The 21,721-nt window shown below is 52.2% G+C and overlaps 1 protein-coding gene across 2 annotated transcripts; it reads right to left on the bottom strand.

Annotated features, from left to right (window-relative positions):
* Positions 1-164: 164 nt before the first annotated feature.
* On the bottom strand, positions 165-21,677 carry RPRD2 (regulation of nuclear pre-mRNA domain containing 2). 2 transcript variants are annotated; one of them, XM_080368260.1, is made up of 11 exons: positions 20,830-21,676; positions 14,211-14,340; positions 11,926-12,026; positions 10,659-10,736; positions 9,270-9,322; positions 7,833-7,959; positions 6,713-6,888; positions 5,754-6,039; positions 5,118-5,396; positions 4,631-4,834; positions 165-3,982 (listed from the first exon to the last, which is right to left on the bottom strand). In XM_080368260.1, the coding sequence occupies exons 1-11, from the start codon at positions 21,047-21,049 to the stop codon at positions 1,254-1,256; spliced, it is 4,383 nt and encodes a 1,460-aa protein (XP_080224386.1). In that variant the 5' UTR covers positions 21,050-21,676; the 3' UTR covers positions 165-1,253. The 2 variants fall into 2 exon arrangements, with proteins under 2 accessions (XP_080224386.1, XP_080224387.1); XM_080368261.1 differs by lacking the exon at positions 10,659-10,736 and having other exon boundaries at positions 20,830-21,677.
* Between the last annotated feature and the right edge of the window lie 44 nt (positions 21,678-21,721).

Below are 21,721 nucleotides of genomic sequence, written 5' to 3'. Positions count from 1 at the left end.
GAAGGGGGGCGGGGGGGAAATCGGGACCCCCTGACGGCCCCGCAGGAGGGGGGCGGGGGTCTGGCCGAGCCTCCCCGGGGGGCCCACGGTGGGGATCCCCTCAGGGCTGAGGTGACCGAGCCCCCCCTCCGCCAAAGCGCAGAACAAAGACAGGATCCGCCACCTCGTTTTTGTAATTTTTATGTAGATATTTAACCCTACACCTTTATCAAACATATATGATGGATTCTAGCAACTAAAAAAAAAAACAAAACAAAACAAATTTAAAATAAATCAAGTAAAATTCCAACTTCATATAAAAGCCGTCGGGGCGGCTGCGGGGCGGCCCTGGGCGGGGGGCAGCGCCCCGAGCCCCCCGTGGGCTCCGTCTGCGATCCGAGAGATGGAATTAAAAAGTGATTATTATATATACACACACGTAGAAAGTCAACAGTGTTCCCAGGGGAGAAACGAAACGGAAAAAACAAACAAACAAACAAAAAAAACCCAACAACAACAAAAAAAAGCCAAACAACAAACCCCAAAATAAACCAAAATCCAACCAACAGATGACAGGTGATGGAGGGGGGACAGGCTGGGGACCCCCCCTCACCGCCGGAACCACAGAGTCCGGCCGGCGGCCGCAGAGCATCATCGTAGGGTGAGTTTGTTCTTTTGATTTTTTTTTTGCCTTTTTTTTTTTTTTTTTTTTTTAAACCTTTTTTTGGGTTTTTTTTGGTGGGTTTTGCCAGGGGGAGCGGCGACCTCGCTGCAGAGGAAGGCACAGGAGAGGTGGGGGGGGTCTCTGCCACCGCTTGGACCCTTCACTCCTCCCTGCGGCAGCGGTTTGGTAATCGGCTAAAAAACAACATCCCAACAGCACGCTTCATCCTTCGCTTCATCCTTCCCTTCCGATTGTTAGGGTTGGTTTCTTTTTTTTTTTTCCTTTTTTTTTTTTTCTTCAGATTTTTTTTTTCCTTTTACCTTTCGAAACTACTGGAAGTTTTTATTTCAACAGCAACGCTTCTTCTTTCCATTAAAACTTTTTTTTTTTTTTTCCCCCTAGTCTTGCACCAACTGGGTAGAAATAAACCAGGAGGAGGGAAAAAAAAAAAAAAAAAGAAAAGAAAAAAAAAAAGAAATCCAGACTATTTAATTTAGGAGAAGGTTATGGGGCTCTCAAAGGGAAAGAAAAAAAAATATGGAAAAAAACAAGTGAAAGCGCTACTCGCTGCTCTCCACAGCGTCCGATGCCTTCGCTGGGGGCGTCTCCTTCAGTACCTGGGGGGGAAGAAGGGGCGTTTGGGGGTGAAGAAGGGGGACCCCCTCCCGAAGGGCGGCCGGGGCCGTTTCAGGCTATGGAAGGGGTCCCTGCTGACGAAGGGCTCTCGCGGCCTGAAGTCAGCGCGGGGGGTCCTGACCAGCACCCCGCCACGGCTCCCACCGTCCCTGTGAGCAGGGGGCCCCAGGCCACGGGGTGCCCCCAGCTGCTCCCGGGAGAGGGGGGTCAGCCCCACGGCCTCACGGGCACGGGACAGGGGGGCTGCGGCGTGGTCCCGCTGCTGGGGCTGGGCCACTGGCTCCCGGGGTCCGGCGTGCACGGCGAAATGCTCTTTCATCGTCCCTTGGTGGATCGTACCGTGCTCCTTGGGGAAGGCGCCGGTGCCGTGCTCCACTGCCATGGGAGGCGGCGCGGGGAAGGGGACGCCGCCGTGCTCCCCGGCCGGCGGTGGCTGAGCGGGGAAGGGGACGCCGGCATGCTCCCCTGGGACGGGGGGCGGCGGGGGCGTGGGGAAGGGGACCCCGGCGTGCTCCACGGAGGGAGGCGGGGGGACGCCGTGGGGCAGCGAGAGCGGAGCGGAGGATTCCTTCGAGAAGGGGTTGGTGTGATCCACCGACGGCATGCGGGGAGGGACCGAGTGATCCCTGGGGAACAGGCTGCCGTGGTCCTTGGGGGGGGCAGCTGGGGGGCCGGCGGGTGGACCCACCGGGTCGCGCTGGAAGGGAGTCCCGTGCTCGATGGGAGGCGGTGCGAGGGGCGGCGGTGGTGGCATGTGGTGCTCGAAAGCGGGGCTGAAGTTATTTGTTCGGAAGTTGTTGACGCTCTCCTGGAAGGGCGGCACGTGCTCCTTGTAGGGTGCCGGGAAGCCGCCCATGCCAGGCAACTCCGACGTGCCCGAGGGCCCGTTATCGAAGGCGCTCCCGCTGCTGCTCATCTCGAACCACCCCGCCGCCCGGCTCGCCTCTCGCCCGTGTCCTCTGTTGCCCTTGCCCAGGACGCGGATGGACTCCACGGTCTGGATGGGCTCTCCCGACATCCCCCTGCTCGAGGCGTTGTGGTAACCCAGCGTTTCGATGGGGGCCCCTTTCTCCTCGGTGCTGTCGGGTAAGTCCAAGCAGGAGGAGGAGACCCGGGTCTCGATGCGGTAATGCTCCTCCTGTGGCTGCGGTTCCCCCTTGGGCGCGCCGGCCGCACCGTGGCCGGACAGGCTCACCCCCTCACCAGAGCTGCTTTTGGAGATCTGGCCAAAATGCTTCTCCTCGGAGGGCTTGCGGGAGGCGTTTTTGAGCATGTTCTTGAACTCGATGGTCGACGTGGCGGAAATGGAAGAACCCAAGGATTTCTCCACGCTGGCCGCGGGCGCTCTGCCGGTGGGGCTGGAGAGGGCGTTTTGAGAAGAGAAAAGCGAGCGGTGGGGAATCGAGTGGGGCGAGTCCGGGTATTGCTTCTGCGAGAGGCCAGAGTGCACCACCGATTTCGGTAAGTTGTTGTGATTGGAGTCCGGTGTGAAAAACACATCGTTCTTGCTGGGCGAAGGGGAACCGTCCGAGGTGGAGTCATTTCCCCTCAGGCCGTAGCTCCCGTACATCCCCGGAGACGCCGCCAGTGGGTCACAGCTCTCGCTCTGGTCAAGAATAGACCTCATTGACGGAGGGAAGGACGACTTCACGCCAAACTCCTGCGACCTTTGGCCGTAGCTGGACAGGACCGGCTGGTACTCCGCAGCTTCAGAGAGTTTACTCGATTTCAAGATAGACTTGGCTGGCTTCTTCTCCAGGTTTAGCATGGCCGACGGCGGCGGCCCAGAGTAATCGAAATCGCGATAATCTTCGTCCTCTTGAAAAGATGTGTCCGGGTAAAACTTCTCCTGGGAGGAGTCCATTAAAGAGGAGGGCATCTCCATGCTGTCTGCAGACTGCTTGTAGAGGCCAGCCGGAGAGTCTCTGCCGAGGCCGAAGGGCCGGTAGGCGTGCACGGAACTGGAGAGTTCCTGGGAATAGCTGTCATCCCGGCTCTGCAGAGGCGACCTCGTGCTGCTGGGAGTAGAAGAACCGGGGCTCATGATTTTTGACAGCAGGGAGATGGTGTCAACGTTGCTCGACGTCGGCTTATCCATCATCTCATCCTGGGTGGGTGTCCCGCTTCGCTCGTCGCGCACCGGCGTTCCATCCACATTGTCCATAGAAGTGCTGGTAGGACCACGCTGGAAGTCAGACGCGTGGCTTTCCGTTGCGATGCTGGACCCTAAGCTGCTGAGGATTGGAATATTCAAGTTCAGACCACTGAAGCCAGGATTTCCCTTCAAGAAATTGTGTATCTTCATCTCCAGGCTCGGAGAAGGGGGTTCCGATTCCAGCTTTGCTTTTGAAATTTCAGAGGATTGACCCAGTGAGGTTTCTGTTGGCAAAAGGGAAGAAGGACTGGGAGGGTGGGAACTGGAAAATCCCAGGGAATTGGTTGGCGGCTTAAAACTGGAGCTTGACAGCCCTGGGGTGTGTCCAACGGGAGCCTTATTAACCGAAGTTGAGGAAACCTCAGCGGTAGATGAGTTTGGAGAATAACCAAAACTTTTGGATATAAAGGACTGAGTATTGGAAGGAATATTCCTCCCCTTCACGCATGGAACAGTCGTGTTGGCGGGCGATGCTGAAGTGCTCTGCGACGCAGTTTCGCTTGACTGAACGGTATTTCCAGCCACACTCTGAAGTAAGGACGATAAGCCTGGAAAAAAGAACGCTGCGTTCAGATATTCAGGTAAGAGGCAACTCAACCTGAGCCGCTGTCAAGGTATTTGTACCGCAGATGTCGTTCCTTGAAACTACTTCCCGATTCAGCCTGGAAAGCGACTGGATTTTGCACCCGCTGAGGTGCAAACTTTTGCCAGAGGCTCAGATTGATCTACAAATATAAATTTCAACACGCGTCTGAGTGAGTCGGGTAATAACTCAGCCTGGCTTCATAGCCGGGCGTAAAAAACATCACGCTACCAACCAGGGTTACACATGCAAGGTGCAGAAGCAGAAGTAGCACCTCTGGGCAGTTGCTCTGCTCTAAAAAAGCGCTCTCGGAAGCGCGGGGAAACCACAAAGCCCTCTCAGGTCTCCCGTCCTGTTCTGCGCCCTTCAACCAAGCGTTCTGGATGAGCGCCCTTCAGTCACGGCAAAAATGCGAAGACGTACAGCAAAGTAAGTGAACTTGCTGATCCGTAACACGTGGGCTACCTGAGAAAAAGTCACCCTGCCACAGACGTAATACATTCCACATAAAAGTTTTTCATTTTCGCTTTAGGATAAGCACTGCAGCACGTTTCAGCGTGGCTACTGCCACCGAACACACAGTTAGCCATTCCCTCGCGACCCACTCTGGTACCTTGCAATGCTGGTGCGGTCTGAGTCTGGGTTTTGGAGAGAGCAGACAAAATACTTTCAGGAGTTATTTCAACTTTGGAGAGAATATTTGCTAACGGGTTGGAAGGAGCAGACTGAGTTCCCATGACAGGAGTCTTCAGGCCGCTAGTAAGAGCTGTTGGGCTGGTCGGGGTTCCTGGAGAAGGTCTCGAGGCGGGACTGACACCTAGGACAGAAGCACACACCACTCACGTAGGCTGCTTCGTTAAGGGAAGCTTTTTTTGGCTCAAGTTTTCCCCAGATACAACTGCAGCAGAGCTCCAAGCATGAGAAAGGAGAGGCTCAGGAAGCCAACAGTCGTGTGTCGGAAAGACCGAGCCAGATCTTTTAAGCAGTAACTCATTTGTGTTTATTTTGAGACAATTAGGGCTTTCAGAGATTACAAAACAAGACTCCGTTGTTAGCTCTGTTAACCAAACCCCCGGGGCTGGCACCCCTTCAGCACTCACCTGTGTTTTTCATGACAGAAGTTAAACTGCTAAGGATGGAGCTGATCTTTGCCAGGTCCACGTTGGCCAGGTTGGGCAATGCAAGCGCTGGCGACGGAGGGATGGGCGCCGCCGCGCTCACCGCCTTTGGAGCCGGAGGGGTCGGAGGAGTCTGGGCAGGCGTCGTCACCGTCACCGAGGTTGTGCCCACCGCAGCGGTAGACGGCACCGCTTTGGGGACGCTTTCAGTCTTGACGGGTGCTGAAGCTGGAGGAGCCTGCTTCTCCTTCCTCTCTTCCACTGCACCGAGAGGGGGAGAAGAAGACCAGACCTGTCACTCTGCCCCCCTGAGAACTACACAGGGTACAGGATTTTCAACAGGATCCTCATCATTAGGTGTGTTAGGTCCGATTCCCACAGGGTATGTAAGAACGTATCGGATGAGCAGTTTGGGAGACGGGAAAACCCGCAGCTAGGTTGGCATTTCCCTGTTTGAGTCAGGGGCCTGGAGCGGGAGACCAAAACCCTGCGGCACCAATCCATGACCCACCGAGGGCTCTGTGCACCCTCTGCCTCCCAAACAAGACCCCAAAGGGCTGTTTCATCCCCACAAAATTTCTACCAGACACTTTCTCTTGCTGCTCCCGCAGGACGTACCAATAATTTTAGACGTATCGTCCTCCACATCAGACAGCTCCATGTCTTCCACATCCCGATTATCCGTCACAGGCTCTGGAGATACCGTCTTGCGGCTTCCAACCACCGGAGACCGGGAGTTATCCTCCTCCCCCATGCCCTGAAAAGGGGACTCGGAGCCTGTCGGAGACGGGGCGTCCATACTCGGAGAAGGAACAGGAGACTCCTCTGGATCAGGAAGCGTTGCTTTCAGCTGGTCTAGCTTTTTCTTTAGATTGCTCACTCGATTAGCGAATGTTTTATAAGCCTAAGAAAGGACGGATATCGGAGTGAGTGTCTTTTATCGGAAGAGTGCATGCATTAATCACTTCCCTAACGAAGCAGCACACAGCCTTAGAAGACCATTTCTGATTACCTGCAGTGAGAACTCTGCAGTAGGAACTCAGCTTTTCAGTGTGACTTGCAGAGCAACAACCACAAAAAAGGGGGAAGGTAAAACCTTCCACCAACTTAAATCAATTTTCATAAACCCCATTTTCCCACCACGTTTTCTAACAAATATGCTGCCTGTTCAGTGGTTTTCTGGAAGGGCTGGGGGGAGGGGTTGGTTGTGTTTACAATGCTTTACCGAATTCTTTCTTTGTTCGTCTAGTTCGCTTATTGATCATTGTTGGCGCAGTTTCCAGAATTTCGGATTTATTAGACTAACCGTCATTTTGCCCCCGTTTAAAAACCCAGAGGGGCTACAAAATTACAGCAACACACAAGAATTGAGCTTCTGAACCCACAGATTTTTTGTAGCGTCTTTTTTTTCTTGCCCAACACCTGAACTCCGCTCTCTTTTGACAACACTTGTACCACACTCAGAACAAACTTCTTAATTTGGGAGTACAGAGATGCATTTTCCAGCCTCCGAGATGCTTAGCGAACACAGGCAGACATCGGTCTGCGTGAGGAGGATTGAGGAAGCGCGTACTTACATTTGCTACCACCTTGACTTCCTTATACTGCGCTTCATAAAATATACCAGCGTTCTCCAGGGCTTCGGTGAGAGAGGGGCCATTTTTCACTTGCTTGTCTAAGCCATTTACAAATTCTTCCAGCTTTGAACTTGCTTCTTCAAACTCCTTGGAGAACTTCTTTCCTCCTGTTTTATCTGCAAGGAGATTAATGGAAAATCAGCTCTTGGAAGCACGCCCTTGACAGCAGCAACTGGGAAGTTCAGACAATAGAGACCGCACCGTGCCGCACGCTCCCCAGATCACCCCGTCCATCCATCATTATCCATAAAAAAAAAAAAAAAAAAAAAAAGAGGCCAAGTCACCAGCAGTCCATATTGTTTACCAACTAGTTATTACTGATAAGTAAGTTCAAAACAAGGCAGTGTAAAATTTTACTCTTTTAAAGTAAAGTGTAAATTTTTCCTCTTTACAGGGAGAGTACTTTCATTTTGGAAGGGACAAAAATCCTGAGTTTTATTTTTCCTTCGTTACCATATTCCCAGGGCTCCTAACATCCTATCATTGGGGTTCATGACACCCACAAATTACCACGACTGCGAATGATCATTTCCAAATCACGGATTACCAAGCACAGCTAAATCTACCTGCAGTTTTACAATTAAATTTCCTGTTAATACAGCTCAACATAACCCCATTCGTTTGCCCCCAGTACTTGCTATTGGACTCGTAATTGGCATTATCAAACTGCAGCCACCGGCAGCTGCCTTAACTTGAAATACTAAATCTGAAATTATTTAAGGGGCTCTGAAGACGTTAAGAACAATGTAAATTTTAGTGACACAGGAGGGCGTGTTTAAATATTTCGAAAGAGGTCACTTTGGCTTTGTTTGAGCTCTGTATCTGCAGGTTTCTATGAACAGGTTCAAATTAACAAAGGTTTTAGGCTCCTGCTCGGTGGTTATTAACTGCACTGAAATTTTGGTATTTTACAGACCCAGTCTGACCAGTATTTTACAGACCCAGTTTACTTTTCTAGTTTACATTTCTAGTCTGAGGCTCAACAGAACCAAGGGGCTCCTACAACTGTATTTGCCCCCCTTAATTATGTTGGGTTTTGTATGTTATACACCGTCTTTACCTTTTAAACATTTAAGTGTCTCAGTGCTGCAGACATCCACTCTCATAGTGGAAAGCTGTTTCTCTTTCAGTTCTATCTGGTCTTCCGAGCGCTTGTATAATAACAATTCTTCAATAAGAGACTGTGGCTGGGGGGGGGGAAAAAAAAAAAAAAAAATCAGACAAGAAAAGCATCCTCATCACATTCCACGGAAGAGAAACCCCGCTGCACAGAGCCAACAGCACAGTCCTGCTTCAGTGACAAACAACTCGCCGGTTCAAGACCGTTTCCAAACGAGAGCTAACACAGAAACAAACCGTGCCAGTCTCTGGATTTTTAACCTCAAGTCAAACAGATCGGCGGATCCGGGCTCAGACAGGGGCTGTAATTCTACGAGACTCCTGGCTGTGATGGTTTGGAGTAGGAACAGGCCTTTTTTATTTTCTTTTGGAAACCCCACCAGTGCCCGTGGATTACATTAACACACCACGCTCCTTCAGGGGATTGAATTTAGATAAATTTCTTGCCACCAACTCCTCAGCCACCTTGAAACTACCCCTTCACTGGGACAAGCTGACAAGCTCGGTCAGCACCGTCGGTGACAGCCAGCCTAAGCGCCTGGGGATTTTAAGCAGCTCCCGAGACAGCAAACTGCTTGTGCTGGCTCCGGCTGAGCCCCACAGCAACCTCCTCGGGCTGTGCTGCCATGGGGAGCTAGAAAGGTGCTGGGAACACACCAGCGTGTTGATCTACGGCTGAGCAGGGCTCACACAGCATCAAGGCTGTCTCTCCAACCTCTCCCCACCACCAGGCTGGGAGTGGGCAAGACCCTGGGAGGGGACACGGCCAGGACAGGGGACCCAAGGTGGCCAGTGGGATATTCCACACCATACGGCATCTGCTCGGATAGAAAAGCGAAGAGAATGGAGGAGGAAGGGGGGACATTCGTTATTTACTCAGTTTGCCTTCCAGAACAACCGCTATGCCTGAAGCCCTGCTTCCCGGGACGTGGCTGAACATAAACTGCCTTTACCTTGACCCACAAGGCTGTGAGGTTTTTCCTTCTTATTTCCATACACACACCCCCCCCCCCCCGTTTTGCTGAGGAGATGAGTGATGGAGCGGCTTGGTGGGCACCCAGCCCCCAGCCAAGGTCAACCCACCACACTGCCCTCCCGTATGAGGTTACCCCAAATGAAAACTGGTACAGGGGGCCTCCGCACTGCTCCGAATGTTTTCCAGCCACCTTCCTGTCCCTAACAGCACACAGAAGGGGTGGCAGCCCTACCAAAACTCACAGCTGAAACGCCCAGCAGGCGTTATATGCCAAGGAACATAAAGACAGCGAACACTAGAGCTTCCCATCAAGCTTACGCTGCTGGTGGACACAAGCGACACAAAAGCTACAGCCCAAGGATGGAGGTTAGTGCAACAGAGTATTTCCACTTGCAGACTTACTCTGAATTCAGCAACAATCTTGGACTTCAAAGCAGCTTTCGGGTTTGTGGATGCTGTTGGAATAAAAAAAATAAAAAATAAAAAAAATTATAAAGAACCCAAGGAACTGCAGCCCAACTAAAAGTAAGTCACAAAAGGCACTTCGAATACCGAGGTATTTTAAGACAATTCAACGAAAAGACTTGCAGGCTGTTGTCACTCATCACATTTTCCCCTCCACACAGAGGTCCCTCAGTGCTCTGGCTTTCCGTTAGCTAATTGGGCCACTGCCACGTGCAGCTAGATCGAGACTGAGGTTCAATAAATTATACTATCGCCTTTCAATTAATTTTTTTTAACACACTATAAAAATTTACTGTGCATGCCTTTTCCAGCTCTACCTTTGGGAAGACAAGTCCCTGCAAGGGCTGATCCAACAGCCTCATTTGATGAGTTTATACCTCTCCGTAAGGAAGGTAATATTTTTTCTTAAGTGCCAGACTTCAGAGCTGACACGCAGAGCCCAGCGTTTCCTTCGGACAAGGTCTCCCTTTGGCACCCACTAGGCCTAACCATGCTCTCAACCTTAAAAACCTCTTACACCTCTATTCTGGCAGGGGGAACGAATCCCTCTGTCAAGAGATTAATCCATTGGTTTCTGGACAGAACAGGAGAAACATCTGATAAGAGGCGAAACGCTAAACCCTTCATCCGTGCTGAATATAGCACATTTTTGTTTGGGAAGGCAGCTTGTGATGTTAAGGGCAGTTATAAACGCTTCCAAACTCTTTTGTTAACCTTCTGATCTCAGCACTCGTACGGGTGGGTGCACGCCACGGCTTACACCTAACGTTCCACCATCTCGCTTTACAGACCATTCAAGGCTTTAGTGGATAATGAGATTAGGAAGATTGGCATATTATAAACGCATTTCCTGCTAGACTGCGCTGCCGGTACTGTCAGATGCCAAAGTTCATTATCTGCACTGCCAGCTTCCAGTTTTCCTTTATCCTAGCACCTAGTTTGCTGCTGAAGGCATGTTCCCGAGCACGAAGGTAGTGTCCACCTCCTGCTGCCAAAGCACACGGTTCTGTCTGTCTTCTCTCCATCTCTCAATAGTCTAACGCCAGTTTCAAAGAGGTTCCACCAGCTCTTTCCTCTACTTTCATAACCTCCGCTCTCATAAAGATTTTTTTTTTTTTCTTACTTCATTCCTTTTAAAAGTGGTTCTCTAGCAACAACTCCTTGGTGCTTTACAGGTTAAGTCTGTAAGGAGCTTTACAAGCCTGGAAGATGCATGCTGGCTCATGTTTTAGTCCAGGTACTTTGCCCGGTTTGGGCTAGCCTTTCTTCTGTTCCTCAAGGCGGCAATTTCTATATTAGTTCAGAGAGTTCACATTGTTTCCTTACTTTGTGATTTCTTCCACGGCTTATTCGGTTGTTTGTTCAGGGTTTCTTTCAGCTGCTTCTGAGTTTTGAAAGTGGTACCTGGAAAACATTTCATTTTTTGCAGTCTGGCATTATGGGATTCCTTTTAAGAATCTGGTTTTTGGTGCCATACGGTTGCACGGTAAAAGAGTGAACAGAAATTTGTTTTAAAATACCTAGACCAACTTCCTTAGATGAGCTGCTGGATGCCCAAGAGAACCTAAGTTTACTCAGGAATACAGCAACCTGTGGGATGGTCTTCCATTTTTAAATCAAGTTTCTGTTTGCCCTTACGCTGAGACAAGTTCAAAAATCACAGTCACGGCCAGGGTAAAAAGGAAAAACACGAGGCATCTAGAAATAAAACTGTACCGCTCGGCTCTTTAAGGGAGGCTTTCATGAAATCAGCATTCAACAGGCAAGTAATGCAAGTTGGGAAAATAGCCACAATATCTAATTTACAAGGAATCCGAAATATTGTTTTCAAGTTACAATAAAAATAAAGAGATTTCAGAACGTACGCATCAACTTCACTTCTCAACATGCAATGCCCAGCTAAAGCCTTTTCGCATGCCAAAGCCCGCACACCGTGTTTCTCCTGCCATGACGACTGGCTCTCAAAACCACACGTGAGGATTTCCTGAAGCACCTTTAGCTCTCAGCGACGGACCCAAGGAAAGCCGAAACGTGGACCAATTTCCTTTGAGTATTTGAGTATCGGCTAATTTCTGGTTTTTTACGACTACGCATGTTCCCAGTTAACGTTCGCCGTTTCAGCTTTTAAGGAGAGTTCTTTCCTAAGTACTTGAGAACACTTCACCCTCCGGCTTTGCTTCCAGCCTCTTTCCTCCACCACAAATATTATTAGGAAAACCAGCTTATTGCTAATACAGCCTCAAAGGCAGAGCCAGGGACACAGGCACTCTACCAGGGCACCGTGTTCCCGACTTGTAGGATCACTTTTACCTTCACGTTCTCTTTACTCTCAAGCTGGAACAATTCCAGCTTACGTGAAAGGATTCAGAGCTGTTTTTAGAAAGGTACAACCCCCCCCACCCCCACCCCGTGAAGCAGGTGGATTCAGTGCTGCTCACATACGACACCTCACTGCTGTAAAGCCTGCGCTAGGTACAAACGCCAAGAGAACGGATACACACAATAAACTCCTCTCACTCAGCGATTCCAGACGTTTTCTTTAACTTCACGCGTTAGTTTGTAAGGTAAGAAGTGCAAAGGGCAACTAACTTACTCAGAGCTTCTTTTAGGGCCAAAATGGTTTCCTCGGGGTACACATTCCTGTCCTCCCAGATTTTGAAGATTCTTTCGATAGATTTGGAAACAGATGGATCCCTGAAAAAGAAGAGCGTAGCGGGTTTGTTTTGCCCCCACATTGTAATTTCTTGCGATTCTAGGATAGATAATAATGTAAATAATGATGTGTTTAAATCAAAACTTTAAAAGACCCTTCAGACTTGCAAAAGGTCCCAGGGAGACCAAGGCAGCAAGTCCACACTTGGAGTTAGGCAAACACACACTTCTGTATCATAACAGATCAGGACCCTTTTTGGGGTAAAACCAGGAGGTTTCAGAGCGGTACAAACGCCAATAGGATTTTCCCTGAAGCCTTTCTTCAGGGGGGAAAAGAATTTGTTACTCTTCCAAAGCAGCCTTCTAATAATTGTAACGGCTGATGCTTTAAAATTGTTGTAACCTGGGATTTGAGTGGCACGTTGCAGGGATTTCCGTCGCAGGAACCAGTGGAGGACGAGCGTTACAAGAAGCAGAGCGAGTACAGCAGTGACCCGACCCGAGCTGGCTTTGGTGCCCAGTAACTCCACGCCACACACACCTCTCCAGCTCTGGGCGACCACGCGAGCCTGAACCCTGCCAACAACCAGAAGCGACTGGCCCAGAGGACTCGAGCTCAGATTCATAAACTCTTATTGGAAAGCAGAGCTGCCACCACCGCTGCCAGCAGGACCTGGGCGGCAGCTGGCACCACAGCACGGCTCCAAGCCCAGAGGTGAAGGGGCTGCTCCGCACCCTCAGGTGGTGGGTGCTCTGCCAGACAGAGCTGTGGAAGGAACAGCTTCACACCTTCGACGTCAAGCCCTGCTGCGTTTGCCTTCCAGCTCAGCACCTGAAGAGCGAGCGATGCGTTTTCTGGCCAGTTTTCCTGCTTTTTAAACCATCTGGAAGGCGGCCGGTGGCTGAGACTCTGCTATGGAGCAACAGTGCCGTCCCTGGCCAGGCAAAGCTTTGCAGAGGGATGGACAGAAGGACAGCGCCTGCCAGCGCAGCGAGGTGCGCGTGGAATTTGCAAAAAAATAACCTTCCATCGGGGTCCGTAAAGGGTAAAGGCTAGTCAAGTCACACTGCCACAGTACACAAACAGCCGAACTCGGAAGCAGCAAGCTGGGAGAACTTTTATCCATTTAATCATTCCTGAATCCATGACTCCAACATCTGGAATCAAGAGCAGGCTTGGTAAAGCCTGCTGAGGCCACCAATGGAATGGGAACACGCACTTCTGGCTGTAGCTTTTCCTTCTCTTTTTTGCTTTGCTAGCTGATACTCCCAGCATTTTTTCTCCCTCCTCCTCATTGTTGGCATCTATTAATGGTATTTTCAACTTTCTCTTTTGGCAAATTACATTTAACTATAAGCTAACAAGCAGTCCAACTTAAACCTTTTCCCTGCCTCACGCCACGTTCAACAATTTGCTGCTTCAAACCGTTCCAAAGACACACAACACAAACCAGCCACATCATGTCAGCTTTGTCTTTTTACTGTGTCCTGCCCCTGACAGATCATCTGGTTTGAGGAAGATTCAGAAACCAAACCAGAGGGCAGCGAGGCACCCGGCGGTAACAACAGGACGGGGCTCACCCCACCTGGCCACCTGCCAGCGCAAGATCTTTTTCTCCCACGCTACTCTCGTAAATTAAAGTCTCCGACTTCTAGCGGAGCGCTAAGCCACCTTTGAGAGCGCATTACCTTGAAGTAACGCTTCAGCGATGGGTACAGCAGCACAGGAGACAGAGAGAAGCTCGCAGAAGCCAGGCAGGGTTTAGACTGGCATCTGCGATGCTTGTTTTCTTGGTGGTCGACCACAGACAGATCCCTGGAGGCCACAAAAACCTCCTCCTCCTCCTCTTCCTCCCTGTCTTGTCGCACCGCTCCGTGATGCAAGCGCTCCCCCAGGTCTGCACCATTCGCCCCCAGCAGCAGCACAAGCCACCGGTGCCCACACGCAAGGGGAGGGCAGAGCTACGGGGCACGCACACAATGGTGCAAGACTTGCCCCTCACACCACTTCACGTGATAATTTATACTCCAATGAGACCCCCACGCAAATTAAAAGCCAGCTCTGTGCCCGTTCTAGCACCCTCCTCGTAGAGAAGCTCAAACCCACGCAGTCGCTTGAACAAAATCCTCGATTTTTTTTCTGATGTTTCTAGACTTTGAGATGTCAGAAAAAAAAAAAAAATCACATTTCTGAGACATTCAACCTTCCAAACCACGGTTACTTACTTCACCAACGAAGCAGCTTCAGGAAGCACTTCTGCAAACGTATCACGAAAGACAATTGCATTTTTTCTCTTGCAGTTCTGTATGACGTCATTGGCCAAGTAAAAAAGGTTCAGACGATGAGGAAAGGCAGCTAAAGACAAAAAGAAAATTCAGATTCGTCATCAAGCAGAAGTAGTCACGTCAGCTGTGTTTTGACAACAACATTTAAGTGCCTGGTTTTAGAATTTTTTTCAGCATTTCCAGCATGTACAAGGGCCAGTCCAATGGTCAGAACTGGGGGCTGGAGATGAAATCCCATTTACAAATAATTTCCAGATCTTCCCAAAACCTGCGTGTTGGGCAACCTCAAGCATCGACTCTGTCTTGAGCTTAGAAAGGATGCAAAAATCCATTGACCCTGCACTGGATCTATCATCCCCACGCAGCGAAAGGAACCGTATTAGCTAGAAAGATCAGCATAGCCTGTGGTTAAAAGGTCAAACGCAAAATGGCACAAACTTCTGCACGGAGCAAAAACCCAACCGCTCCAGAGTGTGCATATGGTCCTCTCTCTGAAGCTCCAGCATCACCCCGCTTGGCTACTGCTTCAGTGCAGCTTCCTGTTTAATAATGTAGTGGACATTTATTCATATTTTTTAAGAACAATCATGTATAAATCTCCCTTTTTTTTAAGCTCTAACAGCTTAGAACGGTCTCGAAGATTTGCAGCTTTATTGGGGAGGTTTTACCAGTGTCCATAGCTGTCCAGAGGACACTTACTACAGACAGGGAGACACCTTCTCCACATCCCTTTAAGTGACTCCTATTAATAAACCAATGCTTATTAATATATTTAATAAGCGCTGCTGATTCCTTGGACGCGGCTGCCTGGATGGCCCTTTCCCGACATGCGATTTAATGCTAGCCAGGCACCAGCTTTTGTGTGGCACACAAAGGACCCCGGATCTGCGTCCCTTCTCCTCCAGGGATCGATTTCTCCAAAAACCACCTCCCTCGTCCCTGCCGAGCCGGCACTGACCTTCGCACCCAGCCCTCCCCCCCGCGGCTCTACTCTGAACGCATCCACACCAAACGTGCCTCTGAGCTTCCTATATTCGGCTCCAAATTTAATTATTTCATCAAACCTCTCCTTCAGTTGGCCAGGAACAGCACTTGTAGTGCAGTAAGCGCAGCCACATGCTAATTAGCTTCTTCACTTAATTTAACGATACAACACGAGGATTTAAATATAGGAATGGTGACAATAGATGGATTTCTTTCACATGCCCGTGGGCTCTAGCAGGCTCCCACCTTCCCCATGTTACAGCCCCCCTTCTGGCTGTACCCAGGCTGCATTAGCAATCAGATTTTTTAGCTACAAATCCCTTAATTCTCTATCCCGCTTCATTTTCCAATTGTCCCTACCTTGGCAGAGCCTCTTCCCACTGCTGCACCTTGCAGCTCTCCTGGTCTCTGAGTCTCCTGGTGGGAAGCTCTGAGCATCATCCCTGGTCCAGTGCCCTTGGTGGGAGCTTACCCCTTACCAACACCGCTCCTGCGCTGGCAACCTGTCGCAGAAAAACTCCAAACCACCCACCGCAGCAACTCCATCTCTGGCAGCTGCGTGCTCCCCTCCTGCTCAAAGCCAGCCAGAAATAAAGCCAGGATTTTCACAGAACTCATTGGCGCCTCAGCCTGCGCCTAAGGAAAAGCCACTACACGAGTATTTTCCAGCCAACAATAAGCTCACATGCTTTTATTGGACACTAATTGTTAAATATTGCCTCCCTCTTTTCTAACATCCCTCTCCGATGCAGAGAAGAGGGGTCAGTGGCCACCGACTGACTCCTGGCAAGGAGCCCACGAAAGCAGGATGGTAGCCACAGAAATACAGGGTTAGTTCTTCTTTTGCCTACTGAATGCAATTATTACTTGTTATAAAACAGAGGATCCCGGCTCACGAACGACGCTGCATGCTCACGTCTGGGAAGCCGACCATGAGACACCGGTGTTTTCCAGGACTCCTCTCGATAAGAAACTCTCGTCCCTGCTCTCACACACCTGTCCTGCAGAAGGCCTCCGTCCTGGCCAAGGGATCGGCACCAAGCAAGCAGCCCTGGGTCCAGCACCCACCTGGCAGAGGAGTCCCAGCAGGCAGCGAGCCTGCTTGAAAAGCTGATGCCAGAACATTTTGACTGCACGAGCTCTACACTGACCTGCTGATACCAAGGGCTGATTTTGCGAGTCGTTTGTTGGAAATGAAGATCTTTCACAGAAGGCAGCCTCTTTGGAGAAACAAAACTGAGGCTTGGTCCGGTTTGATTGTCAAATCTTCAACAGGTTGAAGCCTCCCTGAGCCACCCCCCCCCACCCCCCCCAGCAGCACTGATTCTTCTTGCTCACTGCTGGTACCCGCTGAGTGTCACTACAAACCCGTGCGTGAGCAAGAAGCATTGTCAGGCCCTAAACCCAGGGCAGGCACAGCACGGCAGGTCAAGGAGACAGACAGACAGCCCCCCGGACTTCCCTCATCCTCATGGCCCCAGCCCGCAGTGGCCACCGGTGTGAGCCCCAAACCAGGCGTCACACAGCTGCTGCCTCCACCAGCACCGCAGAACGCTTCTCACCCCTGACTTTGCTACTCGTGTATTTTCCAGCTATTTTTTTGGCTGAGGGTATGTTTCATCTTTCCCACCAGGCTACTCCAACACTGCTCTGGCAGCTGCCGTGTCAAGGAGCCTCAACTCCCATGTCCCAGACTAAGCTTTTATAGCAACAAACAAAACAAGCACAAAGATTCATTAGCAGAAACTGTTATTTACAATCTTCACGCTAAACGTGCTTACACAGCAGATAGGGGTTTGTTTGTCTGAGTGAGAAGCAGGGTGAGGAGCACTCTGCTCTGCCCGGAGGGCTGGAAATCCAGCCGGAGCAGAGCTGCACTCCCCTGGCTTCCCAAAACAATTTGGAGTCAGCTTTCCCCAAAACACCAGCCTCAATAACCTATCAGGTCATCATCCCATCAAAATGGGTTTTCTGCAATTTAATTAAAGCCCAGCACTCCACTGCTAATTCACCCGCTTGTCACTGGATGCTCTTTCTATCCCGACGCTGTTATTCACCAGCAGAGAGAGCGCTGATTCCAGATCTTACGACACAATGCAAAATAGATCTTGAAGATATATAAACCTTTGATTTAAACGATTCACTGTATACACAGCATTCAGAAATCCAGAGCCAAGTTCAATACAAATGCCCAACACGTGGAGCACAGCTCACACCATCACCTCTGCCACGGTTTCCGCAAGGGTGAATGCAGACCTCAGCCAAGGCAGAATTAATTTTAATTTAGCTCCTCAATTTAGAGCTAATATTTATAAAACAAGATTCACCCAACTTGCACAGTAGGAAAACTCCCTGCTAGACCAATACCTAGGCTAAGGACAAGCTGCATGAAAAAAGCCGAGCACCCTTGGGTCCAAGATGCACTTTGTACAAGGGGTTCCAAACACATTATGCAACTGGCCGTATCCGATGGGTGAACGGCTTCTTAATTACTCTTGGACTGTCTTGGCTTAAACCGGAGAGGAAATACAGGCAAGAAACAGGAAATTTTATAACAGCCCATCCCAGCTTTTTGCTCGGCTCCAGGACAGCCGCCTGCTCCACCGACCGGCATCCCGGGGCAGCTGGCGCACCGTGTGTCCGATGTAACTCACACTTAAAGAGCTGCTCGTGTGGACACAGAGATGAAGAGCTCTTGGTTCACAACAAACTTCTCAGAGGTAAAGTTATGGCAGCATTACCTCGCAGAAACATTCACATCGTGAAACTCTGGGCCAATAACCGCAGCTGTGACTGGCTGATGCTCAGGACAAGCTTTGACCCGGGAAGGGAGATGCTCATGCCATCCACAACTTACTTAGATAACAGCACTCAGGTTTGGGTTTGGTTTTTTTTCTCTGAAAGGACCCAATTCTTTGTCCAAGTAGCCACATACCCCTTCGGTTAAATTGGACATTTCACATCAGCTGAAACAAATATCTAACACTGAAGTGTAGAAAAATCCATCAAGATATGGGAAAATGCAGATGCTAGGAAATACCCGCAGCAAAATGCAGCCGTTTCCCCCCAGAAGTGCACATGGGGAGAGTGACTGACCACCCTCTGGGGTGGGAGCACCCACGAGACCACCAGTGCTCAGGCAAAATCCCTCCACAGCCCGAGGCAGGAGCACTGACCGCCCCACAGGCCAGCCCAACGCCTACTCCCCCTGATTTATAGAGGACAAAGAATCAAAAGGCTAATTTTTTTCCCCGCGCTTGACATTTTCTATAAACCTCCTGCAAGAAACCGCCCTCAACCCAACACTGACATCGCTGGAGAGACGCTGGGCTGGAACTGCCCCACTCAGGGGTTTCACACTGGACAGAGATGGGCATCTAAGAGAGACAAAAGCACTTCTCCCCCAGCTTGAACGCAGGTGCCTTCATCTTCACTCGGACACAGCGCTGAGATACAGCCCTTGATCCCACCACACCAATCCTTCACAAGGAGCTCCCTGGAAAAAGCAGCTTTTATGCATTCTTAGCAGCTTTAGAGTTAAAATATTCAAAAGTTGGGAAAGGAACCCAAAAGCAAGCTGTACTCGCTGCTGTTACACTGAAGTAACACTGAAGTCTTTTGGTTAGGAGTACGAGTTGCCGCTGTGTGAGAGGCTGCAAGGTCCTTGGGGCAGAGAATGAAGCGTACCATGAAGGGAAAAGCAGGAGAAAAAAACCCCAAAAACCCACGAAGTGGGAAGTAACCAAATAATCAGAGGTCAGGGCACAGCAGTATCACAACTGCTGCCCAGGGCTGCTTTGGCTGGTACCTCAGAGAAGATGCTTAAGAAGGAACTGGGACAAACACGAGGGGTGTTCAGGGGAGATCCTCACGAGGGCTGGGCAAGGAAAGCCCTGAAAGCTCTTGTGCCAAAATAAAACAAAAAGTCCAGGCTGGTACCAGGGGCTGAGGAGCAGGAGCAGGGTGCCCCGCAGGGAGCAGTTCCTGCAGGGCAGGAACGGAGCATCAGGGGCCCCGCAAGCGGGAGCGAACACGTTACTTTTGATGAGCTTGGGAAGGAGGGAAGGAGTCATGGAAGACTGCAAGGAAGAAGGAAGGGGCAGTGCCAAAGCAGCATCTCTGGAAGCTCAGCTGCCTTGGCCAGGAGCTGAAAGATGAATGTCAGCCACGGAAAAGCGGCAGGAGTCCAGGGAAGAGTCTCAGCTCCACAGGCCAGCGGGAGGGGAGCTGCAGGACGACAAACATGGGGGAGTCACGCTGGCACAAAGGCTCAAGCAGCCAGGCACAGCGAGGACCTGCCCCGAGGTACAGGCAGGGAACGAGGAGCTGCGTCGTGTTGAGCCTGACCTACAGCAAAAACATTCATGAAAATCCTAGAGAGGAGCCCAAACAGCAGCTGTGACAAGAGACGCCAAGTCCCGAGGAGTCTGTATGTCCCAAGGAGAGACAGGAGATGGATTTTGTTCGGAGGGGGTGTGCTGGGAGTGAGAGAGAGAGAAGAGGACCGAGGATGGTCCCACAGGACCCCCGTGGTGACAAGGGCTGTCAGAGGGATGAGGATTTCCAGGAGAGGTGGGCAACGACAGCGAGGCAGGATGGACCAGGGCCAGCTTCCCCTCACCAGCAGGTCGGTATGGACCAGAAAACAACAGACCTCGGGCTCTTACCTTGCTTTCTTTAATCACGCAGCATACGGACCAACAAAAATGCAAATCAAAATTTGGGGGAAGAGGGCCCTGCGCATTTTGCAGAAGGGCCTCAACACAGAAAACCAACTATCCCCAAACTTCACAATGGAGCGATGCCTTGGGATAGGAACGTTATCTTTGCGTTAACGCAAAGCTTACTCCAGCTCCTGCGACAACAAGCAAAACCTTCACATAGCAGCGAGACGGCAGAGATAAAGCCGCTTTATTTGGACTCATGAAAACATTAACTTTCCCACTCACAGATCACCGCCGCATCACCTGCGGGCACTCGCCAAATCCAAGTGTTGGCACCCAACGCTTATCCGCGCCCACAACAGGCCCGTGGAAGCGGGCAGTGATGGTCCCTTACCCCCACAATGCTGAAGGCATCCTTCCCACCCCAGCTCTCAAAATAACATTTTGGAAGATCCCGGGCAAGCAGACCCAGAATTCAGGAAGCTGAAGGTGCCACCATTCAGGTGCAGACACGCGATTTGTGTTTTTCTAAGCGCGACAAGGTGATGCCAAGCAGAAACCCTGCCCAGGGGCCCCGCAGCACCGACAGGAGCTATCCCAGACGCCCAGATTTCACTGCGCTGCCTGACGCCGGGTCCGAAGCTTCTGGTACGGCCGTGTAAGCTGCCCCCCACCACCCTCCCCACTGCGGACCCCCCAGCCTGCAGCCCCCCGCACGGCCCTCACCCCGACGGGCAGCGGGAGCAGCGGGCCGAGGCTCCAGGGGGGTGGGCGACCACCCCCCCAGCGCAAGGGGCGGCCCCTCCAGCCGCACAGCCCACGGGCCCCCCTCCGGGGAGGTGGGCGACCCCCCGCCGCACAACCCCCGGGCCCGGCCACCCCATCCCCCGCCGCCGGCGCCCCGCACTCACAGCGGCGCAGCCACTTCATCCAGTGGTAGACGATGGTGCTGTGGTGCCGCTTGTTCTCCAGGCACCAGGAGGAGAGGCCCTGGATGGACTCCATCGTGTTGGTCACCGCCTGCAGCTTCCTGTCGAGCGAGGCCTCCAGCGCGCCGGCCGACGAGGAGGAGGCGGCGGCCGAGGAGGAGGAGGAGGAGGCCCGGCCGCCGCCTCCGCCGCCCGCCGCCATCTTCCCGCCCTGCTCGCCCAACCGGGCCGCACGGACGGCGGCGGCGCAGCGCTCCCCGCTCCGCTCTGGGCCCGGCGGGGCCCGGGCGGCGGCGCCTCAGGAGGCGGCGGGGCCCGCGGCGGCCGGCTGGGGAGCGCGGCGGCCCGCTGCGCCGGGCCTGAGGAGAGGCGGCGGGCGACGGCGCCGCCCCGAGGGCGATCGTGCAGCCGCGGCCCGTAAGGCCCCGTCCCGCTTAGCCCCGGGTGACGGCTGGGAGCGGCGGCGGCGGCGCGGTCACCGGCCGGCCCCCCCCGCACGCAGCGCCCGCCCCCCCGCCGCCATTTTGTGCCGGGCTCCCTCACACGGGCCGCCGCGGCGCTGCCCCCCCCCCGCCCCTCCGCGCCTGCGCCGCCGCCTCAGCGCGCACGCGCCCGCCCGCCCCGCCGCGCCTGCGCCGCGCCCCGCCCCTCTGCGCGCGCCCCCGCCGCGCAAGATGGCGGCCGCCCCCGGCTGGGAGCGCGGCCTGAGGGCTTGGCAACGGCAACCGCGCTGGAAAACAGCGCCCGGCCTCAAATAAATCCAACTGGTGGTACATAAGGGAAGGGAAGGCGGCTCCTGCCACCGCCAGCCCCCCGCGGGCGGCCTGCGCCCCCCCCCCGTTCCCTCACAGCCCCCCCTCACACACACACACAC

The sequence above is a fragment of the Falco punctatus genome (assembly GCF_963210335.1).
Source record: "Falco punctatus genome assembly, chromosome: 18".
NCBI classification, from domain to species: domain Eukaryota; kingdom Metazoa; phylum Chordata; class Aves; order Falconiformes; family Falconidae; genus Falco; species Falco punctatus.
The sequence above is the reverse complement of the archived record's forward strand: the minus strand, read 5'-3'. Positions and strand labels throughout refer to the sequence as shown.